Genomic DNA, 22,594 nt, shown 5'->3' with positions numbered 1-22,594 from the left:
TAAATTTTAGAGATACAGTATATTCAGTTAACCATAATGAATATTTACTTATATGCACTTAGATATGTAAGGTTACTATCAGTAAGACACACATTTTATCATAAGTGGCCAATACTCTAACCATTATGTTTGACACCATCACTCGGAGTAGAATAAAAACTTCTTTCTTTCCCATGATAGTGGAATAGAAAATGGCAATCTTTCATAGCAAGTCATGCATGTGAATCTTCATTCCTTCTTTGTGCTTTGTGCTCTTAATGCAAGACAATGATTTTACCTAAGCTATAGCCCCTGGACCTTCTGTGCTTTTCTGAAGTATGCAAATAAGTCGATTTGAAGATGCTCATGGACTTGGCAAAGACAGGGTCCTAGACAGGGTGATTTCTCTCACATCTTTTTTTTTTTTTTTTTTTACAAACTAATGTTTGTTTAATTATATGGCCATTTTCAGACTGTTGTCATAGGATAGTTCATCATGTATTTCTATCCATAATTCTTAATAAGTGTAGTGATAGCATCAATATTTTGCAAGTGGTGACATTCTGTGATTCTCCAAGCTGTGAATCAGGCATTTTATCCTTACAGTTTTCTTGTCCATCTCTCTTTAAAAATAATTGTGTCCCTGGAAACAAATATGCAATTTTCTCTACATTATGCAATAATTCAGAGAAAAAAGTCACCCAATACGATCAGTATAGCCAAACAATCTAAGCTTGCCTAGATCCTTTTTCTATATACATAATTTATTTGGCCTGCATTGCTGTATTATTTTCTTAATTCCCAGTAAACATCATTACAGTGATTTTTGTTTCTTTTTTCCATTTGCACAAAAATCAAAATTTTTTCCAGTTTAACATACCCTTTTCAGCCTTCCTTTCGGTTATTATTTTGGCATTTGAATTTTATCAGTATGGACACACATATTGTAAATGAAACGTGATAGATGTGGTATATAGGTAGAGTAATATGTCAGGATTATGTAACCTACCAGTTGCACTCAGACTTCAGAAGTAACATCAATATGAAATGCTGAAATGCTTAATCTTCATCATCCAGAGATTTTATATTCCACTATGAACTTCAAAAGACAACAGTACATAAAAGTATCCCTTGATAGGAGGCATAAAGGAGAAACCTCATTTGATTGTTTTAGAGTCCTCAGAGACTGGCAGTAAAAAGTAATTGGGATTGTTCAAGGAGACATTTGCCATTACAGAAAATGAGATACCATTTTTCACCTCTCAACTGACACTACTTTAAAGGCATCAATCAGTAATCAAGAGGGTGCTGAAAGATGTCGCTAGCTGTGAATTTTGAGATTTTTGTATGATGTTTTGTCTTTTGTTGTAGTTTCTTTTCTACAATAAGCATTGATGACTGTTCTATTCAGGCAAAATATATTCATTCCAGACAATTTTAATTCTAAATCTTATTAAAAGTGAAATTTTCCCATGTTTTAACTTTAATCTGCTAGAATTTATGGATAAATAATGTGAGATAATTATTTACACCATTGTAGTTAGAAGTTAATTCCACTAAAGTTCCTAATATTTCCTTTACCATTTAAATATATAGATAGATAAATCTCTTCTTCAGATTTCTCTACTTTTCTCCTTTTTAAAAAATAGCCTTTACTTTTTAGAGCAGGTTTAGGTTCACAGCAATGTTGAGCAGATGATATTTTCCATATACCCTTGCCTTCACCCATGAATAGCCTCCCCTATTATCAACATCTCACACTAGAGTGGTACATTTGTTACAAATGATGAACCTAACATTGACACAGTTGTCACTCAAAGTCCATAGTTTACACTATAATTCACTCCTGGTGTTGTACATTGGATAGATTTGTACAAATGATGATATATATCCATCATTATAGTATCATACAGAGTACTGTAGTTTCATTGTCCTGAAATCCACTCTGCTCTACCTATTCATCCCTTTTTCCCCCTAACCGCTGGCAACTATACAGACCTTTTTCCTGTCTCCATAGTTTTTCATTTTCCAGAATGTCATATGGTTGGGATCATATAGTATGTAGACTTTTCAGACTGGCTTATTTCATTTTAAGTTTTCTCAATGCCTTTTGATGGCCTGATAGCTCACTTCTTTTTAGTGCTGAATTAAATTCCATTGTCTGGATGTACCATAGTTTATTTAACCATAAACCTACTGAAGAACATCTTGGTTGCTTTCAAGTTTGGGCAATTATAAATAAAGCTGCTCTGAACATCTGTGTGCATTTTTTTCTGCACATGGTTTTCATTGCATCTAGGTAAATACAAAGGAGTGCAATTGCTAAAACATATGTGAGAGTATGCTTAGTTTCGTAAGAAACCACCAGTAGTCTTCTGAAGTGGCTGTGCCATTTTGCATTCCCACCAGCAATGAGTGAGAGTTCTTGTTGCTCCACATTCTTGCCAGGCTTTGGTGTTGACAGTGTCCTGGATTTCGGCCATTCTAGTAGCTGTGTATTGTGGTTTTTTTTTTTTATTTTATACATTTTTTAAAAATTTATTATTTTTTGGGGGGTACACCAAGTTCAATCATCTGTTTTTATACACATATCCCTGTATTCCCACCCTCCCTCGACTCCCCCCCCCACCCTCCCTCAAGTGACCCCCACCCTCTCTGTCCCACTCCTCTAAGGCATCTTCCATTCTCGAGTTGAACTCCCTTTGTTATACAACAACTTCCCACTGGCTATCTATTTTACAGTTGGTAGTATATATATGTCTGTGCTACTCTCTCACTTCGTCTCAGCTTCCCCTTCACCTCCCGCCCCCACAAACCTCAAATTCTCCAGTCCATTCTCTGCATCTGTGTCCTTGTTCTTGTCTGGTCACTGAGTTCATCAGTACCATTTTTAGATTCCGTATATGTGAGTTAGCATACAATATTTGTCTTTCTCTTTCTAACTTACTTCACTCTGTATGACAGACTCTAGGTCTATCCACCTCATTACATATAGCTCCATCTCATCCCTTTTTATAGCTGAGTAATATTCCATTGTATATATATGCCACATCTTCTTTATCCATTCATTTGTTGATGGGCATTTCGGTTGCTTCCATGTCCTGGCTATTGTAAATAGTGCTGCAATAAACATTATGGTACATGTTTCTTTTGGGATTATGGTTTCCTTTGGGTATATGCCCAGGAGTGGGATTACTGGATCATATGGTAGTTCTATTTGTAGTTTTTTAAGGAACCTCCAAACTGTTTTCCATAGTGGCTGTACCAACATACATTCCCACCAACAGTGCAGGAGAGTTCCCTTTTCTCCACACCCTCTCCAACATTTGTTGTTTCCAGATTTTTTGATGATGGCCATTCTGATCGGTGTGAGGTGATACCTCATTGTGGCTTTGACTTGCATTTCTTTGATGATTAGTGATGTTGAGCATCTTTTCATGTGTTTGTTGGCCATCTGTACGTCTTCTTTGGAGAAATGTCTATTTAGGTCTTCCACCCATTTGTGGATTTGCTTTTTTGGTATTAAGCTTCATGAGCTGCTTGTATATTTTGGAGGTTAATCCTTTGTCCGTTGTTTCATAGGCAACCATTTTTTCCCATTCTGAGGGTTGCCTTCTAGTCTTGTTTATGGTTTCTTTCACTGTGCAAAAGCTTTTAAGTTTCATGAGGTCCCATTTGTTTATTCTTTTTTTTTTTGGGGGGGGGTACATCAGGTTCAATCATCTGTTTTTATACACATATCCCCGTATTCCCTCCCTTCCTTGACTCCCCCCCTCAAGTCCCCGCCACCCTCCCTGCCCCAGTCCTCTAAGGCATCTTCCATCCTCGAGTTGGACTCCCTTTGTTATAGAACAACTTCCCACTGACTATTTTACAGTTGGTAGTATATATAAACAAGACTAAAAGGCAACCCTCAGAGTGGGAAAAAATAATTGCCTATGAAACAACGGACAAAGGATTAACCTCCAAAATATACAAGCAGCTCATGAAACTTAACACCAAGAAAGCAAATAACCCAATCCACAAATGGGCAGAAGACCTAAATAGACATTTCTCCAAAGAAGACATACAGATGGCCAACAAACACATGAAAAGATGCTCAACATCACTAATCATCAGAGAAATGCAAGTCAAAGCCACAGTGAGGTATCACCTAACACCAATCAGAATGGCCATCATCACAAAGTCTGGAAACCACAAATGTTGGAGAGGGTGTGGAGAAAAGGGAACTCTCCTGCACTGTTGGTGGGAATGTAAGTTGGTACAGCCACTATGGAAAACAATATGGAGGTTCCTTAAAAAACTACAAATGGAACTACCATATGATCCAGTAATCCCACTCCTGGGCATATATCCAAAGAAAACCATTTGTTTATTCTTGATTTTACTTCCATGATTCTAGGAGGTGGGTCAAAAAGGATCTTGCTTTGATGTATGTCATAGAGTGTTCTGCCTATGTTTTCCTCTAGGAGTTTTATAGTGTCTGGCCTTACATGTAGGTCTTTAATCCATTTGGAGTTTCTTTTTGTGTATGGTGTTAGGACGTGTTCTAATTTCATTCTTTTACATGTAGCTGTCCAATTTTCCCAGCGCCACTTACTGAAGAGGATGTCTTTTTTCCATTGTATATTCGTGCCTCCTTTGTCAAAGATAAGGTGCCCATATGTGTTTGGGCTAACTTCTGAGTTCTCTATTGTATTCCATTGATCTTCCTTTCTATTTTTGTGCCAGTACCATACTGTCTTGATCACTATGGCCTTGTAGTATAGTTTGAAGTCAGGAAGCCTGATTCCACCAACTCCATTTTTCCTTCACAAGATGGCTTTGGTTATTCGGGGTCTTTTGCGTTTGCATACAAATCATAAGATTTCTTGCTCTAGTTCTGTGAAAAATGCCATTGGTAATTTGATCGGGATTGCATTGAATCTGTAAATTGCTTTGGGTAGTACAGTCATTTTCACGATGTTGATTCTTCCAATCCAGGAACATGGTATGTCCCTCCATCTGTTTGTGTTGTCTTTGATTTCTTTCATCAATGTCTTAAAGTTTTCTGCATACAGATCTTTTGCCTCCTTAGGCAGGTTTATTCCTAGGTATTTTATTCTTTTTGTTGCAAAAGTGAATGGGAGACTTTCCTTAATTTCTCTTTCTGCTCTTCTTTGTTAGTGTATAGGAATGCAAAGATTTCTGTGCATTAATTTTGTATCCTGCTACTTTACTAAACTCATCAACTAGTGCTAGCAGTTTTCTGGTAAGAGTCTTTAGGGTTTTCTATATATAATATCATGTCATCTGCAAAGAGTGACAATTTTACTTCTTCTTTTCCAATTTGTATTCCTTTTATTTCTTTTTCTTCTCTGATTGCTGTGGCTAAAACTTCCAAAACAATGTTGAATAATAATGGTGAGAGTGGACACCCTTGTCTTGTTCCTGTTCTTAGAGGGAATTCTTCCAGTTTTTCCCCATTGAGAACGATGTTGGCTGTTGGTTTCTCATATATGGCTTTTATTATGTTGAGGTAATTTCCTTCTATGCCCATTTTCTGGAAAGTTTTTATCATAAATGGATGTTGAACTTTGTCAAAAGCTTTTTCTGCATCTATTGAGATGATCATATGGTTTTTATCCTTCAATTTGTTGATATGATGTATCACGTTGATTGATTTGCATATATTGAAGAATCCTTGCATCCCAGGGATGAACCCCACTTGATCATGGTGTATGATTTTTTTAATGTGCTGTTGGATTCTGTTCACTAGTATTTTGTTGAGGATTTTTGCATTTATATTCATCAGTGATATTGGTCTGTAATGTTCTTTTTTTGTGACATCTTTGCCTGGTTTTGGTATCAGGGTGATGGTGGCCTCGTAGAATGAGTTTGGGAGTGTTCCTCCTTCTGCGATATTTTGGAAGAGTTAGAGAAGGATAGGTGTTAGCTCTTCTCTAAATGTTTGATAGAATTTGCCCATGAATCCATCTAGTCCTGGGCTTTTGTGTGTTGGGAGATTTTTAATCACTGCCTCAATTTCTGTACTTGTGATTGGTCTGTTCATGGTTTCTATTTCTTCCTGGTTCAGTCTTGGAAGATTGTATTTTTCTAAGAATTTATCCATTTCTTCCAGGTTATCCAATTGATTGGCATATAGTTGCTTGTAGTAGTCTCTCATGATCTTTTGTATTTCTGAGGTGTCTGCTGTTACTTTTCCTTTTTCATTTCTAATTCTGTTGATTTGCATCTTCTCTCTTTTTTTCCTGATGAGTCTGGCTAATGGTTTATCAATTTTGTTAATCTTCTCAAAGAACCAGCTTTTAGTTTTATTAATTTTTGCTATTGCTTCCTTCCTTTCTTTTTCATTTATTTCTGCTCTGATCTTTGTGATTTCTTTCCTTGTGCTCACTTTGGGGTTTCTTTGTTCTTCTTTTTCTAATTGTTTTAGATGTAAGGTTAGGTTGTTTATTCGATAATTTCCTGTTTCTTAAGGTAGGACTGTATTGCTGTAAACTTCCCTCTTAGAACTGCTTTTGCTGCATCCCATAGGTTTTGGGTTGTTGTGTTTTCATTGTTGTTTGTTTCTAGATATTTTTGGATTTCCTCTTTGATTTCTTTAGTGATTTCTTGGTTGTTTAAGAGTGAATTGTTTAGCCTCCATGTGTTTGTATTTTTTGCAGTTTTTTTCCTGTAATTGATATCTAGTCTCATGGCGTTGTGGTCTGAGAAGATGCTTGATATGATTTCAATTTTCTTGAATTTGCTGAGGTTTGATTTGTGACCCAAGATGTGATCTATCCTGGAAAATATTCTGTGTGCACTTGAGAAGAAAGTGTATTCTGTCGTTTTGGGATGGAATGTCCTATAAATATCAATTAAGTTGAGATGGTCTAATGTGTCATTTAAAGCTTGTGTGTCTTTATTTATTTTCTGTTTGGATGATCTGTCCATTGATGTAAGTGGGGTGTTCAAGTCTCCCACTATTATTGTGTTACTGTTGATGTCCCCTTTTATGGCTGTTAGCATTTGCCTTATGTATTGAGGTGCTCCTATGTTGGGGGCATAGATATTTACCATTGTGATATGTTCTTCTTGAATAGATCCCTTGATCATTATGCAGTGTCCTTCCTTGTCTCTTTTAATGGTCTTTACTTTCAAGTCTAATTTGTCTGATATGAGTATTGCTACTCCAGCTTTCTTCTGACTTCCATGTGCATGGAATATCTTTTTCCATCCCTTTACTTTCAGTCTATATGTGTCCCTTGGTCTGAAGTGGGTTTCTTGTAGGCAGCATATAGAAGGGTCTTGTTTTTGCATCCATTCAGCCAGTGTTTGTCTTTTGGTTGGAGCATTTAATCCATTTACATTTAGGGTGATTATTGACATGTGTGTTCCGATTACCATTTTCTTAATTGTTTTGGGTTTGTATTTGTAGGTGTTTTCCTTTTTTGTGTTTCCTACTTAGAGAAGTTCCTTCAGCAATTGTTGTAAAGCTGGTTTGGTGGTGCTGAATTCTCTTAACTTTTGCTTGTCTGGAAAGCTTTGGATTTCTCCCTCAAATCTGAATGAGATTCTTGCTGGGTAGAGTATTCTTGGCTGTAGGTTTCTCTCTTTCAGGACTTTCAGTATATCCTGCCATTCCCTTCTGGCCTGCAGAGTTTCTGTGAAAGGTCAGCTGTTATCCTTATGGGTTTTCCCTTCTATATTATTTGTTGCTTTCTTCTTGCTGCTTTTAATATTTTTTCTTTGTGTTTAATTGTCGTTAGTTTGATTAATATGTGCCTCAGTGTATTTCTCCTTGGGTTTATTCTGTATGGGACTCTCTGTGCTTCTTGGACTTGGTTAATTATTTCCTTTCCCATGTTGGGGAAGTTTTCCACTAGAACCTCTTCAAATATTTTCTCAGACCCTTTCTTTTTTTCTTCTTCTTCTGGGATGCCTATAATTCGATGTTGGTACACTTAATGTTATCACTGAGGTCTCTGAGACTGTCTTCTATTCTTTTTATTCTTTTTTCTTTTTCCTGCTCTGTGGCAGTTATTTCCCCCATTCGATCTACCAACTCACTTATTCGTTCTTCTGCCTCCGTCATTCTGCTGGTTATAGCATCTAGAGTATTTTTAATTTCAGTTATTTTGTTATCCATTACTGTTTGTTTTTCTGTGTTCTTATGAACTGTTTCTTGTTCTTTATTTTGTTATCGAGATTTTGTATCATTTTTACTATCATTCCTCTCAATTCTTTTTCAGGCATTTTTCCTATTTCCTCCTCATTTATTTGGTCTTGTGGGTTTTTTTCCTGCTCCTTTGCCTGCATGGTGTTTCTTTGTTTCCTCATGGTTGTCCAGACTTTTGGGGTTGCTTGTCCTGGCAATAGAGGTGTTTATAGAAGACTGTCCAACCCTCAGACTAATGTCCAAGTCTTGGGTTAAAGAAATACTAAGTCTAGGAAACACATACATGTATAAGACACACAACTACTGAATCCATTAGGACATAAGGCTCTGGAAGGACCTGACAGAACCCTAGTATGTTATCAGATATTCAAAGAGAAACCCAACAGAAATTGACAACCAAAACAGAACAATCAGAAACAAAAGCAAAAGCAAATGAACAAACAAATAACACCTTACACATACAAACACTAATCCAGGGAGATTTGGTAAGCTAGGATCAAATATAAAAAAGAACTAGAGTACCACTAGACAGAATGGAGATTTTCAGAATGAAATTAGACAATCGTACTAAGAACTAAGATAAAGACAAAAACCTAATATTAAATACCAAGGTGGTGCGTCATCTGGAGAATAGAGCAAGGAGTCTGAGCAGACCGATAGTGTTGCTTATAAGTATGTTAAGATAAAATAAACTAAAAATGGATGGAAGAAAGTGGAACAGAAGAGCGTAGTGTGATTGGAAATATGCAAATAAAAAGAAAGGAACAGATACGTATAAAAGACAGGGATGAAAGGAAAGTATGAGAGATATATTGTCCATACTACCAAAAACTTAGCTAGAAATAGAGGTATATAAAAAGGCAAAAAAAAATACAATAAAAAATAGCATTAAAAAATTATGTTATAAAACTTGTAGATCCCTTAGGACTAAGATCGTAATTAATAAAGGAAAAAAAAATCCAGAACTGATCCCAGAATGGACCAGTTCAATAGGATTGATACTAATATTTCTGTTTCCTTAGAGTGTCAGCTGTAAGTGTCCTTCTACTCGCCTTGAGTTTTTTGTATTATTCTATGATCAGCAGATCTTCCTTTATTGTTCGTCTGTAAGTGTCGGTGTGTGGGGAGGGAGAGGGTACAACACTGGCTCCTTCTCCTGGGAGTGAGTGAGCCGTGGCGCACTGTTGTTTCAGTCGGGCTTGGAGGTGCCTGTTGCAGAGGGATGCTGGTGGCTCAGGTGTAAACAGAAAGTCTCAGAGTTGGGCCTCTCTTGGTTTTTTTTTTTTTTTTTTCTTTCTGGGCAGCCTTGCTGCTGCCGGGGTTCCAAGAGGTTTTAATCCAGCCCCGCCCGAGTGCCTGAGGGTACTTGTTGTCCCTGAGCGCCTTAGGTGGCCCACAGGGCATCTCTCCACTGCCTGTTGCAGAAGCGCTGAAAGAGAGAGAGAGGCTACGCATGCAGCTCCTCCCCCCCACCCGTGAGCCTGCAGCTTCCAGCCGCCATCATGGCCAGGCAGCTCTCAGGGGCGGGCACTCCTTGCCACAGACCTCTTCCCTCCTGTCCTCTCGGTCCGTCACCTCACTGGCAACAATTTTTCTCACCCTAAACCAGCTGTCCAGTTCCCACGCTTCCACTCCCAGACCCTCTGTTCAGCTGTGAATCATCATCTTGGTCCGGGAACGCTGAGCTGTGGTGCGGACCCTCCGTGTGTTTCTCACTCCCTCCCGTCTGCCACAGCTCCGCCGCTTCACCCTCTTTGAGCTGTCATAGATGCCTCCCTACCAGTTATATCGGGCTCCTTGTGGTCCTTTCTGGTGTCCGAGGTGGTCTGCTGGTGGTCAGTTGGTTCTCCGTGGGAATTATTGTGTCTTTTGGTGCATTCCCAATGCATCTGTGGAGAGGGATGCATCCCATGTCCCTCTACTTCGCCGCCATCTTTTTCTCTCTCTGTATTGTTATTACTGTTTAATTTGCATGATCCTGGTGATACATTATATATACCTCCTTTGGTGAGGTGTCTATTAAAGTCTTTGACATTTTTTAAAAAAAGGTTGTTAGTTTTCTTATTGTTGAGTTTTAAGAATTCTTTTTATATTTTGGATAGCGGCCTTTTCTCAGATACGTATTTCACAAATTTGTTCTTCCTTTGTGGCTAGTCTTTTCATTCTCTTGACATTGTCATTCAGAGAGTGTTAATATTTCCAGGTTATCAATTTTTTCCATCATAGATTGTGCCTTTAATGGTATATCTGAAAAGTCATTGCCTAAGCCAAGTTCATCTAGATTTTCTCCTATGTTATCTTGTAGGAGGTTTATAATTTTACATTTCAAATTTAATTCTGTGATCTATTTTGAGTTAATTTTTGTTGTAAGGTTTATGTCTAGAGTCTTTTCTTTTTTTTTTGCATGTGACTGTCTATTTGTTGAAAGTTTGTCTTTTTTCCATTGTATTACTTCTGCTCCCTTATAAAGGACCAGTTGACTATATATATGCAGGTCTGTTCTGCTCCACTGATCTGTTTGTCTATTCTCTCTCATATTGTCTGTTAATTTTTGAGAACGTATCATATATTTTAATTTTACTGACTGTATTTTACAGTACATTTTAATATTGGGAAGGGAATTCAATGCTTTAATCATTCAAAATTTTCTTAGATATTTCTGTATTTTTTCAGTGAAGAAGAATTATTTTCTGAAGTTAAAACAAGTCCCACTGTGATCAATCAACACAGTGTTAAACTTACAATACATGTAAGAGAAATGAATAACTTTATGAAAATGGACATTTTCATCCAGAAAGATTTTATGTATCTTTAAATCTGTCTTCTTTTGTGGCTCACAACAAAGTTTTATCATCTTCATTATATGAACAATGCAAAATTTGTAGCAAATGCAGTGTGCATATTTTATAACTTTTTTTGCTATACTTGTGATATTTTTACCTAACAAAAATTATTTTATTGATATGGTCATCTGAAAATGATACTTTATATATATATATATAATACATATATATATGAAAGGTAAATGTCAGCACTGCTGAAATTGCATTTTTAATTTTATTTTTATAAGGAAATTCATAGACCATGGAGCAGTTGTTATCATAGGGAAAAATTTTCTCTTACCATGTAAGGTACTCTTTGAGAGAGGAAGAGATGGGGGAAGGATGAAAGCAGTGTCAGGAAGAAGGTGGGGAGAGAGAGCAGGAAATTGGAGAAGAGACAGTAGGAGGCAGACAGAAAGGAGAGCGGGGAGGAGGGTCTTTCACCATATCTAAAATTCTTTATTAGTTAATGGTAATCAAGTGATTAATTAGTGGAGCTTAGCAGTCTACTATTCTGAGGATTTCAGATTTTGCTATGTCCTTTGTTAGGGTGTGATATTTAGCAATATAAAAGGAAGTTAATGGATGCAATTCCAGTTAACTTTTATGGTAAAAAATGTAATTGGGCAAGTCAGTTGTGTTTATTCATATATGTAACTCATTCATGTTTCTACAATAGTTGCAACTTTCTGAAAAAGATTTTATATAAGTGAGGGTAGTAATTATATAATATAGTGCCATATTCATGTCTAAGCCCATAGCACACATTGATAGTTGATTAATGACTCTTTGCGACCAAGACTCAGATTTTTGATAAATTTAGTACCCCATGCAGCCACTAGCAATCAATAAGAATGGCCATGAAAAATAAAAACTTAAAAAAAATTCTCTGCTGAATGATATATACCTGGTTTTAGTGTTGTAATACTGTCAGAGAAGGCATTTGTAAGAAAAGAAAAGGTTCTTAAATACAGAATTTAGAAAGATAATATGTGCATAAAACTGGATGCCCAGAATGATTACTCAAGCTAGTTGGTAAATTTGGGAAATGAAGAATTTTCTTGAATAAAGCCAAAAGTTAAGGAGTAGATACTTCAAAGTCAAATTTCAGTAGAGTTAAATATATTCAAAAAGGTAAAGGAGGAGGATTAGGAGAGAAAATAAGTTTGATTTTAAGTGTGGCTATTCTTTTAAATAATTTGAAGTTTTGTACTTGCCATTGTAAGACCTCGTTGTACAGTTGTACAGTTGTACAGTTTCAATAAATTATAATCAGTTATTAGTTTCATTTAATCAACTGACTGTGTAAACAAAATAACTTACTATTCCCTCTGCTTTCACTTTTGTTACATTATATTCTCCACTTGAGGACAGAGGTGTACCAAACTTTAAATGTATACAATATTCCATCCTTTTCATTTTCAAAATCTTTTGTGTGTGCATGCGTGTGTGTGTGTGTGTGTGTGTGTATGTGTGTGTCCTTTACCGTAATTTTTTTTTCAGATCTTTATTGTAGAGTAATTACACTGCTGTGCCGGTTTCCCCTGTACAATAAAGTGCATCAGATGTATTTATGCCTATAATCCCGTATCCCCTCCCTCTTGAGCCTCCCTCCTACCCTCCCTGTCCCATCCCTCTTGGTCCTTTTAATGGCTTTATATTGCCAATAAAAAAGGATCCATGAGGCCTGAATACTCTGGTTACTTCCTTTTCATAAAATCTCTGTGCAGATTTTTCTTCTTTTTATTCATCAACCTCCTTCATAAAGCTCTGTCTTAAGTACTTACAAGCTTTCTCATATCACAATATGTATCTACACTGGCCCTTCCGCCTGGAATGCTCTTTTTCCCATTCAAAGATTTAATTCTTTAGCTTTTTTAATGTATTGGTATAAACATCTCCTCCTTAAGTGATTTTCTGAGACCACCACACCTAACATAGACCCCTCCCCTTTCTCATTCTCTCCAGGACAGGGACCGGGTCTATATCATTAAGCACATAGCTGCATGGATTTGTACAGTATTTTTGACCTAGTAAATCTGCTTTGAGAGATTAGAATTTTTTGATGTTTAAAATGTTTTAGAAATTCAGTCATAAATGTCTGAATTTAGTTAAAAGAATATTGAGTATTCATGCTGCCTGGTATAGCAAGATACAGTGAGCATTTTATGATTTTAATATTTAATATTTCAGATGATTTGTTGCTGAGAAAACTATTTGGGTTGTCAGAGAAATTTCTGCAATGTTTATTTCTAAGCACATGATACATTCTATTAAAGATGATTAGCCTATTGAAGCTATACAGTGAAAAATTATTCTTCAAATCTTCATTCAAATCAGAACTCCTCTGTGAAGCCCCGGTATGGTTGACATATATTGGTAGATATTTTAACACCTATTAAGTTACTACATATAGCATAGAAGTTTAAAGTTACACTCATACCATATAATGTGCTATTTATTAAAATTTCCTGTTTTTACAGATTGATTCACTGAAATATTATATTTTATAAGAATACTTTTGCATATGGATTTTAAGCTTCCATCACAGTTGTTTCCTGAAGTCTAAGAAAAGGAAGTACATAATGAATGCATTCTTATTTATGTATTACATCTGTGCTAAGAACATTTCAATTAGAATTTTAAATCAAAGTAATTTAATAATTCCATTAATTTTTGCAGAAGAAAATTCATATAATTTAACACTTTTATTTATAATATTTGAATATAGATTTAAGACTCAACATCTCCAAAGAGCAGAGAACACGAAACAATCATTTGTTTTAGACAATTTAGTGGGTGAGCCAGGAACCAACATGCTGGCTGCTCAGTCTCTTAATGGCTGCCTTCATTTCCTGATTCCTCAGAGTATAAACAATTGGATTAAGAAGAGGGGTGATTATAGAGTAAAACACAGAAAGAAACTTAGCTACAGAGTAACTATTAAATGGGAAAGCATAGATAAAGATAGCGGGACCAAAGAAGAGAATGACCACAGTGATGTGAGCAGAGACTGTGGACAGAGCCTTGGAGGATGCACTGGAGGAGTGATGCCAGATGGTGACCAGCATGACAGCATAGGAAGGGAGCAAGAGGATGAAGCAGACCAGGGACAGGAGCCCACTGTTCACAACCACCAGGAGCTCCAGCACGTAGGTATCAGTGCAGGCAAGCTTCATGACCAGGGGGAGGTCGCAGAAAAAGCTGTCCACAACATTGGGACCACAGAAAGGCAAACCCACTGTGAAAACCATCTGGCTTGTGGTATGGATGAGCCCAATTGCCCACGAGAGCAGCAGAAACACAATGAGCGCCTTGGGACTCATGACGGTCTTGTAGTGCAAGGGCTTGCATATGGCGACATACCTGTCGATGGCCATAGCTATCAGAAGAGACATCTCTGCGCCCCCAAAGAAGTGCATGAAAAACATCTGGGTCATGCAGCCCCACCAAGAGATAGTCTTGCGTTTTCTAAGCAAGTCTGAAATCACTTTGGGAGTTGCAGCAGAAGAAAAGCATAAATCAAAAAATGATAAATTTGCCAGAAAGAAATACATGGGGGAGTGAAGATGGTTATCAAGTATCACAGAGATCACAATGAGGAGGTTTCCTACTATGATGGCGACATAGACAAGAAAGAAGACTGCAAAGAAGAATATTTGAATTTCTTGAGAAGTAGAAAGTCCCAGCAAAACGAACTCAGAAACCCTTGATCTATTATTCAGGAGATCCATTCATTTTTCTGCATGAGTTTTTCGAAGTTGTCTGTAAGGGGAAAACACACAGGATGTGATAGGAACTAGCAGGTCAGGGAACCTAGTATTTGCTTAAGCATCCTGTTCCTCATTCAGGGAAACAACAGTTTAGGCAGTAGGACTGCTCTGTAGGTATTTTGTAGTGGGAAATATTTCAATGGACCGCAAGACTATAAAAGTGTGGTGGTTATGGAGCCAATTAAATCGAATTTTCTCTTGGTTAGTACAAGGCAAGGTCAGTTAGACATTGAGAAAACTTGTCTCCCTTCATTTTCAGTCCAGATCACACTGTGAATAAACACCTAGTTTATTAGAGTGACAGAGAAAAGTTATCAAAAGCTTCTGGCGGTACATTTTTACCTTTTGTGGGTTTCATGAAATACATTACTAACATATTTTTGTGACATTCTCAGTATGCAGTAAAAAATTTGTCATATTAAAAAAATTCACTGAAATCTCATGACGTGCATTATGCTTCCTGAAGTGAACTAATTAAAGACCACAATGTTGATAGAAAGTTAAATGTTGAGACAGCTATACAGTTTACTGAGATCAAACCCAATTAGTGAGGTTTTAAACTTGAAAGACCGGATGACTCTCAAAACTACAGATGCTCATCTCACATATTTGCCTAACTTTTCCCTTTATGTGGCTATACAAATAAGTGTATCCCATCTGTGCATTCTTATCCTACTGCTGCAAAATTGAATCAAATGGCCATTTTAATCTAATATTTGATTTTAATTCACATGTTTTTGTACATATAATGTGTGTGTAGAAATACCAAAAGCACTGTTATTAAGACTGTGAACTAGTGATGTTACCATAATAGTCCTGTTCAACTTGTCTCTCTTAAAAGAGATGTAAGGAGTAAGGTGAATGAATCATTTACCATTGTGAACCTAAAGAAACAAACAAACAAATAATTATGATGTATTGTTGAGCATAGTGGAATCTTCATGTAGTTACTTATTCTCTTTGGACTTGTTTCCTCTTATTGATTTTGCTTAAGTTTCATTAAATCTTTAACTTTGTCAAGGATGGACAGAGTGATAGATGTTGTGGTACTGACTGAGGTGGACTCCACTAAATTAAATGAATTTTAAAAAACTACTCACACATAAAAGGAAAAGCTCAGTGCTCAATCTACATAAATCCACTTATTTCAGTGCCTTCCCTGTTTATCTGATTTTATCTCTATTATTCCAGTCTTATTCCAGGCGTGTTAATCATCTACAGTGCTTTTCTTGCCTTCTTCAGAGCCTAGAGCCAGACCTAATGCCAAAAGGAGAGCACAAAATAGGGTATATTTGATTATTCGTGCACCTTTAACCTTTTCATCACATAGTTTAAATTTTAGAGATATGGTATATTCAGTTAACCACAACAAATATTTACTTATATGCACTTAGATATGTAAGGTTACTATCAGTAAGACACGCATTTTATCATAAGTGGCCAATACTCTAACAATTATGTTTGACACCATCACTCAGACTAGAATAAAAACTTCTTTCTTTCCCATGATAGTGGAATAGAAAATGGCAATCTTTCATAGCAAGTCATGCATGTGAATCTTCATTCCTTCTTTGTGCTTTGTGCTCTTAATGCAAGGCAATGATTTTACCTAAGCTATAGCCCCTGGACCTTCTGTGCTTTTCTGAAGTATACAAATAAGTCGATTTGAAGGTGCTCATGGTCTGGCAAAGACAGGGTCCTAGACAGGGTGATTTCTCTCGTCTTTTTTTTTTTTTTTTTCGTTTTTACAAATTAATGTTTGTTTAAATATATGACCATTTTCTGATTGTTGTCTTCGGATAGTTCATCATATATTCCTCTCCATAATGCCTGAGAAGTGTAATGAAAGCATCAGTATTTTGGAAGTGGTGACATTCTATGATTTTCCACGGCATAAATCAGGCATTTTATCCTTGCCATTCTATTCTCTGTCTTCCTTTAAAAATAATTGCATCCCTAGAAACAAATATGCAACTTTCTCTATATTATACAGTAATTCAAAGAATAAAGTCGTTCAATCTGATCAGTATAGCCAAACAATTAAAACACGTTGAAAATATACCCTTTTCTCTAAGAATAATTTATTTGGCCTGGGTTGCTGTATTATTATCTTAATTCCCAGTAAATATGATTAGAGTGATTTTTGTATCTTCTTTCCATTTGTATAAAAATCAAGTTTTTTTTGCAATGCAGTTTCCGCTTTCCAACCCTCACCTTAGTTATTATTTTGGCATTTGAATTTTATCACTTATGGAAGCATTTATATTATAAATGAAACTAGTGTGATATATGTGGTATATAGGTAGAGTAATATGACAGGATTATACAACCTACCAGTTGCACTTATACTTTGGAAGTAAAATCAATATGAAATCCTGAATCCTCAATCTTCATCATCCAGTGATTTTATTTTGTGCTCTGAACTTCAAAAGACAACGATATATAACTATAGCCTTTAATAGGAGGCATAAAGGAGAAAACTTGTTTGATTGTCTCAGAGTCCTCAGAGACTGGCAGTAAAAAGTAATTGGGATTGTTAAAAGAGACTTTTGCCATTACAGAAAATGAGACACCATTTTTCACTTCTCAAATTGATAATACTTTCAGGGTATTGAAAGATGTCACTAACTGTGAATTATGGGATTTTTGTATAATTTTTTCTTTTATTGTAGTTTAATTTCTAAAATAAGAATTGAGAAATGTTATATTTAGGCAAATATAAATATTCTAGATTATTTTAATTGTAAATTTTATTAAGGTTGAAAATTTCACTTTTAAACTCAAATCTGTTGGAATTTATTGAGAAATAATCTGAGGAAATTTTTTTGTCAATACAATGAAATAATAATTTATTCCACTATTTATTTGTTATGCCTTCTTTATAACTTAGTAAATTTGTAGATATATCAGGTTTTTCTTCAGATCTGCCCATTTACTCCCTTGTTTTCCTGTTAACTTTTGAGGAGGTACTACACACTTTATTTTTACTCATTATGTTTGATGTTATATTTTAACGTTAGGAAGGGTGTGTCCTTTTTCGTTGCTTTATTCATTCAAAGTGTTTTTATACTTTCGTATCTTTGTATTCTAAGTTTAATTGATTTATTTTCTAAAATTGAAATGAGTTCCACTAGTCATTTTGATATTAAACTTTTAAAAATGTAGAAAAAATGAACAGAATTACAAAATTGAGTATTCCAGAAAGATTTTGTGCCCCTTTAAACATTTGCCTACTTTTATGACACAACAAAATTTTGTCATATTTGTTATTTCAACACATTTTATGGTAACACATTTTTTTGTTAAATGTAATTTTGCCTCTTTTGTACTTTGGTGCTGTAAGTAATATGAGCTTTTCCTTAACATGATTAATCTTACTGCTTTTGATTTCATTTTACATATTTAGGTGGTAAATGGTATCACTGCTGAAATCTCATTTCTAATAATTTTTCTACTCCGTTCTCTTCTGTGTCTTGGTTACTGATAAAATTATCTCCAAACATTAATAATATTTTTTCTATTACTTTTCTTGTGGATTACTATGTTAACTAAAATTTTAGAGCAATTTTGACTAATACTGATGATAACTGCTGTGGGCAAAACTTGTTAGCTTCCCAACCACGACTCTCTTCCTTCTTGATAATGAAACCTAATTTCTTGGAATCAGCTGCCTATGTGCTTCCTGGGAGTCTTAAGCCCTGTCCAAAAACCTGCATCTTGCTAACTTAGGCCAATCCCAGCTCCACCATTTTCCTCAGCAGTTTCTAGTTTAGCCACAAGCACAGACCATGTAGCAGAGACCGCTATTGTCTGCTGTGTGGCCTTCTTCTGTTCCTCATTTGTAACATACCTGAATTCATTTAGAGACATTGCAGAGCCTCCCTTGCAATCAGAAGCGGCAAATAACATGAAAGAAAACTATATTATCAGGTAGCTACTTGGTAAAAAAATTCTCCATAGGGGCTGACTCATCGGCAATTTATGCTCTTTGCCTCTCCCTAACCGCATATTTTCTCAGTCTATTTTAGAAAAGGGTTTGTTTTTATGCTAACATTAAACACTGTAAATATTCACAGTTAAATAATATTAGTTAAGTATTTTAAGTATTTAAACAGAAGGAACTTAATTAATTACTCAAGTGACACAATGGCTGAGATGCTAAGAGGAAATGTTAGGGAAGCCACAAGTGAGTATCAATAGGAAGCTCCCACCACATCTAAGCTGGAGGGAAGAAAAGAGCATGTCTTACCACAGCCCCAGGGTGTGGTCACATATTCATTTTCTTCTTCTTCCTTAACAAATTACCATAAACATAGGGACATCATCCAACACAAATTTATTACCTTATCATCCTGTAGGTTTAAAACCCAACATTGGGTTCAAAACCCAACTGAAACAAAATCAAGGTGTCTGCAGGATGATATTCCTTGCTGGTTGCTTTGAGGGAGAATCTTTTCCTAGACTCATGTGGGTTGTGGGCCAAATTCAGTTCCATGTGGTTGTTGGATGACTCTCCATTTTCTTGCTGATTTTCTTTCAACCAGAGGTTATTCTTAGTTTCTAGATATTGCCTGTATTCCTTAGCCATGACCTCATCCTCTTCAAAGCTAGAAACTGTTAATTGAGGCCCTCCCAAGTTCTCGGCTTATTTTCTGCCTCATCAATCTCTTTTTCTGCAGACATGAAAGGTTCAGCACCGTTAAATCCTCTTGCAATAACACTGGGTCAGCCTAGATTGTTGAAGATAATCCCCTCATCTCAAAATTTATCAACTTAATCACATCTGAGAAGTTATTTTTGCCATGTAAGGTGACATATTCACAGGTTCTGTGATTATGGTGTGTACTTATTTGGGAAACCATTATTCTACCTATAACAGTTTAAAATAAAAGTTGGAAATGTGGTGGCCTTTTCTACCAGAAAATCTGAACCTGTGGAAGTGATGCAGAAATTCCAGAGTGAGCCATAGAAACTACTGCAGATGTATGGGCTAAGGCAATGTGTGTGTGTGTGTGTGTGTGTGTGTGTGTGTTCTTTTCTCCTTTCCCCCTACCCACCTATTTGTCACCATTTGAATGTCAGGTGACATAAGGACCTGGAAATGTAGTCATCATAGATTAGGGCTCCCTACAATATAGAACAGATTTGGAAAAATGAAAATAATAGATTGGAAGGAAAATAGATACATGATGGCACACACCCTTTTATTATTCATTTTGTCTGAAATACAAATATGATGCACGGAATTTCTGCAGGCATTTTGTGACAAAGTATAAAGAAAAAGGAGCATACAGAGAAGATGTTTTGGAGTCCCTGCTGATTTTGTGGCACTGCTATAATCAACATATGTACTGGTACGATTTTGTTTTCCATGTCCACAGGCCTTTGACCATCATTACACTCTGAGGACATAAAAAAAGTTTAATCTAAGAAGAGTTTTCTTGTGATATAAGTTACTTAACTAAACTTACTTTTCAGTAAAAGAGAGGTCAGTTGATATCTGACCAATGATCAGATATTGACTGGCCTTATCATTTACTATACAACAGAGAAGGTACTGTGCTGACTGATAGAGTATTAGAGCAGTCATTTGCTATCACAGTTGAAGCATCAATTTTTAGATTGTATCCTGCTCTCTTGGGATGGCATCCTCTAGGATGTAGTATACATTCTTAACCAATGACCATTATAAGTCATTTTGTTTTAAGGTCTCCTATAGGAATAATCTGTAGGTTTGGGAACAAGTATATTCCCTATGTACCTCCAATCTCTGCAACCCACTTGTAGAATTTCTGTTTTCTTTTCCCACAACTTACGTTTCTGTAGTTCTGGAAGTTTTGGGGCATGCTTTCTTCAAAAGATGCATTAAGATTTCTCTTAACGTCAACGTACCGCTGACGCTCGATAACTGCATTTTTCTTTCCAAAAGACTCAAAGGCAAGGAAAGATGCCACTACTTTATAAGCAGTTATTTACCTTGATCACCAGGAGAAGTGGTAGTACTGCTACTATAAATGGTTAAGTAGAGTTATGGAGGATATAAAAAAAATCCCAGAGTATTTCATATTCTGCATAATCTCTTCTATTTTAATTATCTATCTTTTTATCTTATATTTTGATAGTATATTCCTATCCTTTGGTATTTCTAGTGATTTTTTGTTAAATTATGGACACTTTTATTAAAAAATGTAAGTTATACAGGCTCCAGGTCATGTTACTTTCCCCAAAAGGAGGTTTATCCATCTCACTATTAGATCAATACAGTGGAGGTAAAATACCTTAATCCAGTCTTTCTCGACTGGGGGCAAATTTGCCCTCTAGAGGACATTAGGCAAAACTAGAGATATTTTTGACTGTTACAGCTGAGGAGATGCTGCTAGTGCCTAGTAAGTAGAGGTCAGGAATCAATCTGTAGTGCATAGGATAACCTTCCACAACAAAGAATTTTGTGGCCCCAAATGTCAATAACCGCAAGATTGAGAAACACTGCCTTAAGCCAAACAGGGATTTTGTTGGATTTAAGCTCATTTGCAACCTTAATGACACTCAGTCTATGCATGGTTCATCCATAGACCTCCAGGGTTAAAATTGAATCCTGATGTATTCCCTGGACTTCTAACTCATTTATGTAAGATTTAAATTTATAAATGATAGAAGTGCATGTAGAGACAACAGAATGTAAGGCTCCCATTTTATTGAGGGGTAGCTAGTAATAGTAGAGCAGCTCTGAACTATTTTCCTGATCATAGGCCATTTTTCAAGTTATGTAGAACCAGCAGTCAAAAAATGACTTCTGTCTTCCCCAGCTTTAGAATTGCTATGAGGACAGTATTCCTTTAATATACCAATTTGTTGATTATGTTTTGGGATTCATTACTCTGTGCCATATCCAAGTCTACCCTTACAGCCCTTTCCATGATTTTGTAAGCACCCAATGCCTTATATGACCCCTTTTAAAAAAATAACCAGAATAGTTATCTGTAACCAAACAATGACTGACACACCAAATACCTATCACTATTGAATTCAGAGTGAAAATATTTTTGAGTGAACTCAAATTCCTCTCTAAGATTTAAAAAATAACCATTAAAACGCTCTAAAACTTTAAAATATGAAGTTAAATACTTTCATGACAGTTTCCCATGGAATATAACAGCTTTCTTTTCCTTCCGCCACCAAATTAGGAACAATAACTACATCTTTAAGTGTCCATAAAAAATATTTTACAGCATGATACTTTCTACTTAATGATATTTTACTATGCATAGCCCTTTATTCAGAATTGTGAGGATCTTGCCTTAAGTCAAATAGGAAGCATTAGTTACTCTTTTGCTTAATAGCTTTTATGGCCTCCCTTTGAAATTTGAATAACTGAACTTCTTTTCATTACATAAAATGCATGATTTTTCTTTTACCAATCTCTCTAACTTTTATTTCCTGCCACTTTCACACTCACTAATTACGCTACAGCTACTCTATTTTTCTTTATGGTTTCCAAATGTACCAAGCTCATAAGATCTTTGTGTCCTTGTATTAGTCATCCCTTCTGCTTAGAATTTTCAGTCCGCAGGTAATTGCATGGTTGTTTCTTTCAAGTCATCTGGAGATCAGCTAAACACCACTCAATAAGATTTTGTTCCTAACTACCACCTCCCAGTCAAACTCTAACATAACATTATGTTAACATTGATTTGCTTCAGAGCAGTATCTCTTTCAGATATTATGGTTTTTGTTTTTTCAATTTAATAGTATTACCTGTCTTTATCCACTTGCATGTAACCCCAGGAGACCTGGAATCTTACCTGTCTCATTCATATACCTAGAATAGTGCCTGAAAACTGGAAGTGCTTAATAAA

At 36.0% G+C, this 22,594-nt stretch overlaps 1 protein-coding gene across 1 annotated transcript; it reads right to left on the bottom strand.

Moving 5' to 3' along the window:
- Positions 1 to 13,757: 13,757 nt before the first annotated feature.
- Positions 13,758 to 14,699, bottom strand: LOC130845654 (olfactory receptor 4K13-like). The gene has a single exon (XM_057723176.1). The coding sequence runs from the start codon at positions 14,697 to 14,699 to the stop codon at positions 13,758 to 13,760; it is 942 nt and encodes a 313-aa protein (XP_057579159.1).
- Positions 14,700 to 22,594: the final 7,895 nt, after the last annotated feature.

Source organism: Hippopotamus amphibius, chromosome 2 (assembly GCF_030028045.1).
Source record: "Hippopotamus amphibius kiboko isolate mHipAmp2 chromosome 2, mHipAmp2.hap2, whole genome shotgun sequence".
NCBI classification, from domain to species: domain Eukaryota; kingdom Metazoa; phylum Chordata; class Mammalia; order Artiodactyla; family Hippopotamidae; genus Hippopotamus; species Hippopotamus amphibius.
This window is presented reverse-complemented; position numbering and strand designations above follow the sequence as displayed.

Excerpts from the sequence above, each read along its gene's own strand:
- LOC130845654 (XM_057723176.1), bottom strand. The coding sequence starts at position 14,699 with ATGGATCTCCTGAATAATAGATCAAGGGTTTCTGAGTTCGTTTTGCTG.